The following is a 12,724-nucleotide window of genomic DNA, read 5'->3' as shown; positions in this document are numbered from 1 at the left end:
CAGATGTTCGGCTGCAAAACAGTGCCCTGGAGTCTTGACCTGGGCGCAAATGCAGGATCCAGCGTGACCCAGCACGGGATCTGGTATGATCCAGCACCCGGTGCAGGATCCGGCGTGACCCACAGTGGGATCCGGTGTGACCCAGCACCCGGCAAGGGATCTGGCGTGACCCACGGTGGGATCTGGTGGGACCCAGCACCCGGTGCGGGATCCGGCACGACCCACTGCGGGATCCGGTGTGATCCAGCACCTGGCGTGGGATCCGGCATGATCCACTGCGGGATCTGGTGTGATCCAGCACCCGGCATGGGATCCGGCGTGACCCACTGTGGGATCTGGTGTGACCTGCACCGACGCAGGATCCGGCATGCCCTGACATCCAACGCAGGATCCGGCGTGCCCCAGTGCCCATCGCACCGGGCCACCAGACAAAGGGAATCAAGCCCACACTGTCGTGGAGAAGGCAGAGCGAGGCAAATGGAGCCCCCTCCTCGCCCCACCCCCTGCTCCTGCCAAAGCCAGCTCTGGTCCACGGGAAGTCCCCGTCCGGAGCCGTCCAGTCACAGCCAGGGCCCTCTCCTCTGCAATCTCCTGATGCGCTGCCTCAGGGGAACCCCGGATCCTGGTCCTTGGTGCCCACCTTCTCCTGGAGCTTGTCGATTTCCTCCTTGTGGGCCAGCTCCGACTCCTCCAGGACGCGCCTCTGGGTCGTCTCCTTCTTGAGGAACTCGATCTCCCTGTGGGGGATGGGGGGAGCAGTCAGGCCAGAGCCCGGCCGCTGGGAAAGCTGCTCCAGCACCTAACCCAAGGGACTCTCTGAACTGGGCAGGATACAGATCCCCATCCCTGGGAGAGCCATAGAGGATGGGAATTTGGAATCACTAATCCTGGGAGATCCAAAAGAGATGGGAATCTGGGATCAATAATCCTGGGAGATCCATAGGGGGTAAAAATCTGGGATCACTCATCCTGGGATATCCATATGGGATGGGGATCTGGGATCACTAGTCCTAGGAGATCCATAAGAGATGGGAATTTAGGATCACTAGTCCTGGGAGATCCATAAGGGATGGGGATCTGGGATCACTGGTCCTGGGAAATCCATAGGGGATGGGAATCTGGGATTACTAGCCCTGGGAGATTCATGAGGAATGGCAATTTGGGATTACTAGTCCTGTGAGATCCAAAGTGGATGGAGATCTGGGAGATCCACAGGGAACAGAGAACATGGCCTTACTTCTGCTGATACTCCTTGATGAGCCGCTTGGCCTTGCTATATTTCCGCTCCAGGGTCTGGTACTGGGCTTGAGTCTCTTTCAGGTGCTCATCCACTGCCTGGCACAGGTTCTGGGCCTCCATCCAATAACCCTCCAGCTTCTCCATCCTCTCCTTGTTTTCCTCCACGCTCTGCTCCAGCTGGGCCTTCTCGGCTCGCCAGCGAGCCTTCTCCTGCTCAATGGACTGCAGCTGGGAGCAGAGACCACAGGGCACAGGGTGAGGGGAAGACGGGTAAGGGAGACTGTGCTGGGGGATGACAGGTAGGGGGAGAGGACATGAGGGGCATTTGGGGAGAGAGGGGCAGAAGATGGGGCAGCGCATATGCACCCCAGCAGCAGGGAGTGTTGGGAGAAGTATGGGTGTGTGTTTGTGTCTCTTTGGTGCTGTGGACCTTTGTCTGGTGGAGTGCGTGGTTGTGTGTCTGTGTGTGTGTCTCTTGGTGCGCACTTGTCTCTGTGTGTGTCTGCTTGTGCGCTGTTGCATCTCTGCACACGGTTGTGTGTGTGCTTGTCTCTGTGTGTGTCTGGTTGTGCGCTGTTGTACCTGTGCGCATGGCTGTGCATCTGTGTGTGTGCTTGTCTCTGTGTGCGGTTGTGCATCCTCGTGTGTGTCTTTGTGTGCTGCCTGGGTAGTTGCGCACACGAGTGTGTGACTATGCCTGCTGGGGTCTGTCTGTGTGCGCGTTGTGCACTATTGTGAGTGTGATGCCAGCGTGGGCGGTCGGGGGTCTCTCGTGCGGTCGTGTCTCTCGGCGTCTGTGCATCCTTGGGCAATGCAAACAACGGGGCAAACTGAGAGCGAGGGGGAAAGCAGAAGACCCCACGACAGAGCCGGGCTCGCGGAGGCCATGCCGGGTAGTGGAAAGGAGGGAACAGAAGAGTGGGGAGATGCCAGCAGCCCAGTCTGGCCGGGATCCTGCGGGTGAAGCCTCACCGGACCAGGGAGCCCAAAGAGGGGACCCCTGCCCCCCGACACACACACACGGTCCCTTCTTCGGCGCTTACCTTCCTCTTCAGCTGCTGGATCTCGGCCTCGGTGACGGCGTGTTTGATCTGGAGCTGACAGAGAGTAACAGAGCGGTTACTCCCCATGTGCAGGGAGGTCCCAGCCCCAGCCGCTGCCCTGGCGCCCTCAGCCCCGGCCACGTGCAAGCAGTAAATTTCCCTGAAGCTTTCCATTCGAGCCAAGGTATGAACCCCGGAGTCCTGGCAACACCCTCACCAGGATACATGATGTGGTGCTGCAGTGAATCCCCCCCCGACACGCCCCGGTTCTCCTCCAGCCTAAACTGGCTTTGCAGTAACGTGACTCTCCTGACCCCAGCGGAGTGGCACCGGTGGGAGAGGCGAATCAGGCTGGCAAGACCAGACTGCCAAGGGCTCAGGGTCCACAAAAAGGTTCGGCACCCTCCGCGCAGAGCTCTCCTGGAGATCTGGGCTGTGGTGCCCGGTCAGCGTGCTGGGATGAGCTGTCCGGATAGTGCCAGGAGCTGCCCAGCCACCCCTCAAAGCCCTTGGGCCCTTCCCACTAGCCCGCGAGCCAAGGGAGGTTGTCGCCGTCGGGACGCGCCCAGCCCTTCTGCACTGGAGCTGAAAAAGGATCACCACCCGCTGGGCAGAACTAGGGCCCGTGCTCAGACCCCGCAGGCGGGGTGCGGCTGGGATGCCTTCGACAGGGCTTACAGACAGCGCTTCTAGCCACTAGAGGGCAACGTAACCACACGCATACAAATGATCACACGCATGCACCCCCCCCACTCAAACACAGACATGCATGCACACCCATGCACTTGTGCACCACACACGCACACCCACCCATTGACACACACATGCACGCACACCCATGCACGTGTGCGACACACATGCACACCCACCCATGGACACACACATGCACGCACACTCATGCACTCGTGCAACACACACCCATGTACACCCACCCACCCATTGACACATACATGCACACACACCATGCACTTGTGCAACACACACATGCACACCCACCCACTGACACATGCACACACCCCCATGCACTTGTGCAACACACTCATGTATACCCACCCGTTGACGCATACATGCTTGCACTTGTGCAACACACCCCCATGTACACCCACCCACCCATGTACACACACATGCACGCACACTCATGCACTCGTGCAACACACACCCATGTACACCCACCCACCCATTGACACATACATGCACGCACACCATGCACTTGTGCAACACACACGTACGAACACACTACCATTGACACATGCACACACCCATGCACTTGTGCAACACACACGTGCACACCCACCCATTGACACATACATGCACGCACACCCATGCCCTTGTGCACACGCACATGCATGAACATATACCCATTATCCCATGACACACATGCAAGTATGCACAGAAATCCTTGCTCTTGTGAATACACACACAGGCACACACTCACATACACTCTGACCCCAGGCACACACATGGACACATGCCTGCACCGATGCCCACCCATGCACTCATACACACACACATATGTACCCGCATACACACATGCACACAAGAATAAGCACACACTGATACACACACACTCACACTGGTGCCATACACCCCTTCTGCCTCCCCCCACTCCGATTTCGGGTGTCTTTTGGGAACTCCCCTTCCCCCGTCTTTACCTCCTTAAACTTGTGCACCAGCTTCTCGGGGTCCATCTCGACAGGGGACAGCATGTCCTCGTTCTCAGCCAGTTCGAAGACCTCGATGGCCATCTCGCTGCTGGGGAACATGGGGCTCATCTCCTCGTCCTCGTCCGTGGCATATTCACCCGTCTGCGGACACAGAACCGGGAGCTATGGCCAGGTCCCTCCCCGTGATCCACCCCCAATCCAGCATGTCCCAGACCAGAGCCATGCATAGCGCCGGCAGCTACCCCCTCATCACCACTGCTGCTCCCCAGAGCCCCCTAGGGCAGAGCTCTAAAACCTAGCTCCCCCAACCCTACACTTAACCTGCAGAGGCAAAGGATGGCCTGGTGGTTTCTGCACTTGGCTGGCACTCAGGGGACCTGGGGTCTGGTCCCAGCTCTGCTGCTAACATCCTGGATTGCACACCCAGGGCACGCTGCTGCACCATCTGTAACATGGGGGGTAAGAGATCTGTCCTGCCTCTTCAGAATATGATGTCTTGGGGACAGGTACAATCTCCTGCCCTGTGTGTGCGTACAGCACCGAGCACAAAGGGGACCCAATCTCGGGTGAAGCATCCAGGCGCAACCATAATACAAATCATTATTACCTCTATTCCCACACTGCTGAGTGGCCAGGACCCATTGTACTAGCTCTGGTAATTGCTGGAGAACTCAACAAAAATCTCCCGAAGGCATTAGGCGGGGCCCCTCTTCCTCACAACACCCCCCGAGAAGCAGGGAATTCTGAACCCATTTTATAGGTGGGGAAACTGAGGCAGAGCTGGGACAAGAACTGAGGACATCCTGACGGTTAGCCCCATGCACTAGCCACTAGCTCAGCTGTGCACCTGCAGCATTATCGATTCGGGCTGCAAGGCGCCTAAGTGGTTTAGGCACACCGCTCCTGTTGAAATGGAATTCAATGGGCATCAAGTGCCTAATTTCACTAGGCTGCTTTGGGAATCCCCACGGGTGTGCAAAGCGGGGGCAGGGGCTGGCAGGAGAGAGTGGGGAGTGGTGTCTGTTGGGATCGGTCATGGGGTGTGGGGAAGGAGAAGGGAGTAGCTGCACCTCGACATGTCATTATTACCGGGACTCAGGAGGCCTGGGTTTGCCTGGCTCTGACACTGGCCCACAGGGTGACCGGGGGCAAGTCACTGCCCCGTGCCGTGCCTCGGTTTCCCCGTGCATCACATGGCGATAACAATGCTGCGCTCCACCATAAAGTGCTCTGAGAACCACTGATGCCGGCGCTCGCTAAGAGCTAGTTATAATTAGACGTCGTGACAGTCGAATGGAGCGATTCCTTCGTTTTCCACTCCTTTCCCACACAACACAAACCCACCAGGAACCCTGCCAGGAGAGCCCATTAATCCTGGATGCTGCCACATTGCACAGCCCGGCAGAGACAGGCACAAGAGAGAGGGGCTTGCACCCCGCATTGCACCTTCCCTCCGTGGCAGAGCTCGGCAGCGTGTGGGAAGCTACCTCCCGGCCGGATGCCTGGCAGCATGCCCAGGGATTAGGACACTGAGAAGAGGGCAGCAGGGGCCTGATACTCCAATGCCCGGCACCTCGTGCGTCACTCACACCAGTGCAAAGTGCTTCCAGGCGGACTCGTCCTTTCACCCCCACTTTTCACTGGAGCAAATGACAACCTGAGCGGCAGGGCAATGCATCAGGCCGACGGCGTCTCATTGGGCTCCTGGTACACAGGCTAAGTGAGCCAGTTCTCCTGGCCCCTCCATAGCCCGGAGACAGGCTTTTGCGGAGCAGCACGGTGTCTGGGGGAAGCACAAGTATGAATGTCTGTGGACAGGGCAATACCTCCAGGATACGGCCAGTGGCCGGGGCGGAGCAGTGAATGGGGACATCTGGATTGGCATGGGCCTGGAGCCTGAATTCCCCTCTCATCTCACGAGACGGTGCCCCAACCAAGCTAGGACTCGGGTCCTTTGGGGGATCAGTGTGTTTGTTGGTGCACCTGCAGAGGTGGCAGTGTGGACTAGTGGGTAGAGCCGTGGGGCTGGGACTCAGGAGACCCGGGTTCTAGCTAGTGGGTCTCTCTTGCCTATGGGGCAGGGGCTGGCTCTCCCTCTGGGTATGGACAGCGCCTAGCACGTTAAGGCTCTGATTTTGGTTGAGGCCATTAGGCGCCACTGCAGAATAACTAAGTACGGGGCTAATTAGCACTGGGGCCTGGATTCCTCTCTGACCCCAGGGGCGGGGGGAGTCTCCCTGGGGGCCTTTACTGGAGCGGGGGAGGACGGGATTGCAAGGACACCAGCGCATCCTCCGGTCTCCAGCCCTTGCCCAGAGGCGACCGGGAAATGCCGCTCGCGCACTCCTCTTACTTCTTCGTCCTCTTCCGTGTACTGGGTGTATCTCTGCTCCATCATCTCCCGCTGCCACCGCTCCTGCTCCAGCGTCTGCTGGATTAGCTGAGCGACCTCGCTTTGCTCGCCCGGCTTCTCCCGCCCGATCAGGAACCTGCGGCAGGAACGGACACCAGGCCAGCGGGTCAGCCTAGGACAACCCCCGTGCCCCGGAGGCACAGCTGCTGCTGCTGGAGCCCAGCAGGCCCCGTCCTCCTCCCGCGTGGGTGGGGCGACGATTCGCACCCACTCCGCACCGCTCTCCACGCCGGCACGAAGGGCAGATCAGCAGGGAGCCAGGCCTCGAGCTTCGCCCAGCCGCTGCCTTTGCTGACCCCTTTCCCCGCCCTGTTGGACGGTTCCCCCGCAGGCAGCCCTGAGTAACTCGCCTCTTGGGGGAGTCTGCTCAGGGCTTTTAGAGGATGGTGGGGGGAAGCCGGGATTCAGGGGGCCAGGACTCCCCCCCCCTCGACTCCCAGCCTACGGCAGGGTCTCATTTCCTCCCCACTGCCCATGAAAGCCGGGATGGGAACAGGCCCCAGGGCAAGACCCGCTGGAATCTCCTTTTTGCGAATACAGACTAACACGGCTGTTACTCTGAAACCTGGAATCTCCTTGCCCACCTGACTGCAGTGTCCAGCCCGCTTAGGAGGAGGTGCAAATGCTGCCCCACTCCACGACCCCCCCCCAAAATAAGACCCCCCCCCAAACAATCAGTTTGGCGCTCCCCGGGCCGTCTACAGCGCTGCCCCCTGCGTGAGCAGCGGAGCTGTTTGGGCTCCTCGACCCTGACGGACTCAGCCCCACGCGCGGGCGCGGAGGGACGGGCATGGGCTAGGCGGGGCCCGGTTTGCACTCTGGGCTCAGCTGCTCTGGCTTGACGTCGCTGCTGTGCCACGTTGGTGGGCGGGTTTATTTCAGGCCGATTATTTTAACAATATATATTTGAGAGAAAACATCCGGAGCCGGGTGCCGGGCGCAGAGCTAGGGCGGCCCGCGGCCCCTCGTGCTGATTCCATCCAGGAAGGGCGGAGCCCGAGATGCTCAGGGCAAGATAAAGGGGTCAGCGGGGCCCTCCTGCAAAGAGCCCCGCAGCGAGGCGGAAACATCGCCAGCCAGTGCTTCCCCTCAGCGGCTCCAGCATCTCTCGCTTCCTCTTTTGCTCTCATGGCCTGCCCCCCCCTCGCCCCGTTCCTGAGGGGGACACTGGTTTTTCACCTAGCAGGCCCTTTGCTGGTTGTGGGAGGGGATCCGAGTGGCGGGCACGGGGTGCGATGGGAGGGAGAGAGGGGTGTGGGGGAGGTCTGGGATGTTACCCATGTTCTGGGATGCACTGGGGATGTTTCCAGGGGATATCCAGTGAGGGGCTATGGGGGGCACAGTGGAGTTTATGGGGCTATGGGAGATAAACAGTGGATTACGATGGGGTGCACTAGAAGTTATAGGAGATACGGGGTGGGATGTGATGGGGTGCACAGTGGATGTTATGGGGCTGTGGGAGATACACAGTGGGGTGCCATGGGAGAGATCTGGAGCTGTTTCGACAGGCAGACCCAGAGCAGGGTGTGTGGCAAACACAGGCACAGAGAGGGGATCCCTGACTGACACGCTCAGATCCTGGGGCACCGAGTCTGGGAGGGCAATGGAATGGGGCGTGAAATCCCACCCCCCCGCCCCATGCAGCCCAGCAGAGAATCTCAGCCATCGCCTGCCCTGGGCCCCGGCACCCAGGAGCTGGGCCCAAAGCTGGGGCAATCTCATATTCCCACGCTGGCTGGATTCCCCTCTCGCCCGCAGGCACAATGCCGCTGATGACAGCGTGGTCCCAGGGTGCTGGCAGGGCCGGGCCCACCTTCCTGGTGTTGGCACCGCGACCCCTTGGGATGGTACAAGCAGAGGATCCTAGTAGCGGGTGACAATCAAACCCAACCACGTTCCTGCCTCCAGTAAAATGAAACAGGCGGAGAATGGGACCACTCGGTGCTGGCTGGTATGAGCCCTTCCCAGCAGCCCGGTCACCTTCTGCAGAGTCAGAGTTCGCCTGTGTTAGTGTCGTTTACACACTAATGAGGGTGGGGAGAAGGGCAGGGCAGTTTAGATTCAACTTGGCCTAATGGCTCGGAGAGCTGTAAATGGTCCCCATGAATTGCAGTGGGAGGTGTTGACTCTGAAGTGTAACGATGACATTTAAAATGTTAACGGTGGCGTTGCTGATTGTTGACAAAGAAAAATCCAGCTTGTCTGGAACTGTGGGGCCAGGCTTTGGATAGTGGGTGGAGCCTGGCTAGCGCATCACCCCCTTTTATACCCTTCCCAATCAACTGGGGAGCAGACCCAAGAGAGAAGTGGGTGGAGACACCATGTTTACACCCAGGGGGCCAGATTAGGGAAGATCAAAGACTCAGCAGGAAGTGGCATATCCCGCACAGCCTCCTCTGGAGCGCCCGCCAGCAGGGCTCTGAGCGGTGTGGTCTGCTCCCCTGGGGCCCCCTGGCAAGCAGGCTGCACGCCGTTCCCCTACCGGACTCTACCCTTGGTGTTCCTCAGCACCGAGGCCGCGAAGCTCTGGGTCACGCCCACCAGGCTGGTACCGTCCACCTCCACGATGAGGTCATTCACCTGGATCCTAAGGGCGGGAGAAGGCGAGTGAGAGAGGGAAAGGGAGGGCAAGGTCTTTGGCAGAGGGTGCGGTGGGCTCGGGGGCACTGTTCCAGATCAGTACAGGCCCACGAGCTGTCTGACCTGATGGGGCCCTCCCAACCCCCCCAGATCTCTTGCCAAGCTAGGTCAGCCCATTGGCCCATCCAGACCTGTATCCTGGTTCCTGTTACAGGATCAGCCCACTGGCCCATCCAGTCCCCTATCCTGGTTCCTGTTACAGGATCAGCCCACTGGCCCATCCAGTCCCCTATCCTGGTTCCTGTTACAGGATCAGCCCACTGGCCCATTCAGTCCCGTATCTTGGCACCTGCAATATGGGATCAAATCACTGGCCCGTCTAATTCACCGTCGTGTCTCCTGCCACACTGAAGCGAGCAATTCTCCGTGTAGTCTGGCACCCTGCCTCCCACAGTGCCCAGTTATGGATGTTGCACCAGAAGGCATAAAACCAACCCCCCCGTGCTGCCCTGTAGGGAGATTTCCTTCCTGATCTGTGCCAGGCTGGCGATCGGATGACGCCCTGAAGCATGAGGGCCAATTGCCCTTCCCAGATAGTGTAACTGCAGCTAACTCACCCCAGTGCTGTGCCATCTCCTGGGGTTGGCCCCTCCTCCCCACACTGGAAAGGGTTAATCGGAAATTATTCTGCGTCGCGGAAAGAGGAAGGAACATTCCTCCCCGTGCTCAGGAAGCCGGGGATGGCCAGTGCGGTCGGAGGAGGAAACTCTCAGTTGCTAGGTTAAGTGGCAGCCACGGAGCAAGGCCGCAGGGAGGCTCTGAGATGGTGCCAGGATGGTACTGGGCCCTAAGCCTGCCCGGCGGCAGAGGGGGTGAACCTGCCATCAAGCTGCGCCCCGCCCCGCACCCCAGCTATGCCAGCACCCCAGCTCTCTCCCACCGCCCTGCCTCACGGGGGTACAGCATCCTTGTGCCCCCTCCGCCTCTGCCACCTGCCCACCCCTCCAGGGAGAAGGGCATCTGGGAGCCCCAGAGCCCGTGGCCACAGGGGGAGCTGATGGGCAGGACGGCCGAGCTGGATTGCTCTGGTCTGGGAAGGATGTGTGGGGCGGAAGGAGAGCCTGCTCGGATGGGTGGGGGCGTCCCAGAACAGCCTCCTTAGGGGTAGGGTGACCAGATAGCAACTGTGAAAAAAACGGGACAGGGGTGGGGGGGTCATAGGCGCCTACATAAGAAAAAGTCCCCAAAAACGGGACTGTCCCTTTAAACACGGGACATCTGGTCACCCTACTAAGGGGAGTCACAAACTGTAAAGCCAGCCCCATTCCCCACTTTCCCCCGTCTGCCCCCTCAGGACAGGCCCGCGTCTCCCTCCCTCGGGGAGCGGCGAGGGCAGTTATCCTGGCAGCCAGGGGCCGGGCCCTGCCACAGAGGTATCCCTGGCAGCTCCCGGCTGGCAGACGGAGGGTGGACGCGGTTGTCGGACGTAGGCAGCCAAGTCGGGCGCTTGATCTTCCCACTGCTGAGACCGAGAGAGCTGGTGGGGAGAGCGGGATGGAGACCCCGCAGGCCTGTCAGCACTAGCCTGGCCTGGAGAGGGGCGCGGGGGCTTGGGCCATTCTCCCCCGGCAGCGGGAGCTGCTGGCTCCAGAAGGGGGAAGGAGCTGAGCCGGGATCCCTTGTTTAGGCCGGTGATGTCCCCTGGGACTGGGGGTGTCCATGCTATAAACCAATGGTGGCCCCCGGCACGGGCAGTGACATCCCTGATGGGGCCCAGGCATCAGGCAGCACTGGGGAGCTCTCATGAACCCCAATCCCGGCCTGGGATCCCCCAAACCGCAGCCTGGGATGTTCTCTCACCTCAAAGCCCTGGCCGGGTCTGGCCCTGCCCCTGCCCCTGCCCCACAGGTGGATCCGGAACATGCATAGAGCTGTCACCGCTCCGGGCAGAGAGCTCCTGCCTGGGGCCAGGAGCTCACACTCCTTACCAGCCACTTTGTCCTGTCTGCATCATTAACGCTGCTCGGGGCCCAGATTTCTCCAGCCGCCCCCTGTCTGCACCCTGCTCTTTGCATGCACCCGCCCCCCGTGCACAAACACACCCATAAACACAACAGACACGCCCTCACACAAAAACCCGCACACCCATGTGCAAATGCCATCAGCCATAGTCCTGCTGCTTTTAAGCACCAGGTCAGAGCCCGACTCAGGTTTGGCCCGGGCCAGGCATGGAATCACAGAATCGTAGGCCTGGAAGGAACCTCGAGAGCTCAGCTAGTCCCATTGCCTGCACTCATGGCAGAATAAGTATTATGTAGACCAGGGGTGGGCAAACTACGGCCCATGGGCCATATCCGGCCTGCCAGCTGTTTTGAGCTGGCCCTCGAACTCCTGCTGGGGAGCAGGGTCTGGGGCTTGCCCCACTCCGGAGCTCCAGCAGGGGAGCAGCGTTGGGGGCCATTCCACGCGGCTCCCGACAGCAGTGGCATGGCCCCCTCTGGCGCTCCAATGGGAGCTGCAGGGGCGGTGCCTGCGGACGGGGCATCGTGCAGAGCCACCTGGCCGTGCCTCCGCCTAGGAGCTGGAGAAGGGACGTACTGCTGCTTCTGGGAGCTGCTTGAGGTACCTGCACCCCGGAGCCTGCACCCCTGAGCCTCTCCCCATGCCCCAACCCCAGCCCTGATCCCCTTCACACCCTCCAAACCCCTCAATCCCAGCCCGAAGCACCCTCCTGAACCCCAAACCCTTCATCCCCAGCCCCACCCCAGAGCTTGCACCTCCAGCCAGAGCCTGCACCCCTTCCCACACCCCAACTCCCTGCCCCAGCCCTGATCCCCCTCCCGCCCTCCGAAGCCCTCGGTCCCAGCCCAGAGCACCCTCCTACACCCCAAATTCCTCATCCCCAGCCCCACCCCAGAGCCCGCACCCCCAACCAGAGCCCTCACCTCCTCCCACACCCCAAACCCGATTTTCTGAGCATTCATGGCCCGGCATACAATTTCTATTCCCAGATGTGGCCCTCAGGCTAAAAGGTTTGCCCACCCCTGATCTAGACCATGACAGAGCCAAGCTGAGTGAGTGGCGTGGTGACCTGGCACTTGAAATGGCAGTCCACAGCTCCTGCCTAAAGGGGTACAAATGTATATTAATACAACTCCCCTGACATACATACACAGAAACACGCAACATAACACGTACAGAGAGCCCCACTGGGGGCACTGACGTTTGTGTCTCCATTTTAAACGACGTTTCCCCTTTGCTCTGCAGAACCTTCATTGTGAAACTCGCTGTGATTTCCCAATGCCTGCTGGTGTGTTACACAAAGGGACTGATTCTGTCTCTGGGCTAGATCCTTCGTTGTCCCCGTCCCTCGTTCCACCGTGGACCCCAGTGAGAAGCGAGAGCTGGCCTACCTGCAGTCACCCTGGTTCTGCACCAGTTTGGTCAAATTGGTTGTGATTGTGTTTCTGAGTATATGTGTGTGCGGGAGCGAAAGTGGAGGTGTTGGAGCATGAGCGTATCTTTGTGTGTATGTGTGCGCATGCGGGTGTGTTTGCAGTGGGGGTTTGCATGGGTTTCTTAGTGTATTTGTACATGGCTCTATGTGTTTACTTGCAAATGGGGTGAGTGTATATTGTGTGTTTATGTGTTTGTGTGTGTTGTCTACTGGTGTGTGGATGAGTTGCCATCACTTTATAGCTGGCCTATGTTGGTTCAGCTTTACCGGTTCAAACTGACCCCATTATAAGTTCAGTTTAAATCCATGTCAGTGTCCCCACACAAAG

The 12,724-nt window shown here is 59.6% G+C and overlaps 1 protein-coding gene across 1 annotated transcript in view; it reads right to left on the bottom strand.

The window, feature by feature from the left end:
* Positions 1–12,724, bottom strand: part of PPP1R9B (protein phosphatase 1 regulatory subunit 9B) — a 44,370-nt gene that overhangs the window by 3,939 nt on the left and 27,707 nt on the right. The window contains exons 4-9 of the mRNA XM_084615533.1: positions 8,842–8,946; positions 6,300–6,435; positions 3,935–4,087; positions 2,283–2,336; positions 1,238–1,467; positions 641–737 (exon numbers count right to left, since the gene is read on the bottom strand). Of these exons, the coding sequence (XP_084471659.1) occupies positions 641–737; positions 1,238–1,467; positions 2,283–2,336; positions 3,935–4,087; positions 6,300–6,435; positions 8,842–8,946 (775 nt within the window). The remainder of the gene's footprint in view (positions 1–640; positions 738–1,237; positions 1,468–2,282; positions 2,337–3,934; positions 4,088–6,299; positions 6,436–8,841; positions 8,947–12,724) is intronic.

The sequence above is a fragment of the Lepidochelys olivacea genome (assembly GCF_965140295.1).
Source record: "Lepidochelys olivacea isolate rLepOli2 genome assembly, chromosome: 27".
NCBI lineage: Eukaryota > Metazoa > Chordata > Testudines > Cheloniidae > Lepidochelys > Lepidochelys olivacea.
The sequence above is the reverse complement of the archived record's forward strand: the minus strand, read 5'-3'. Positions and strand labels throughout refer to the sequence as shown.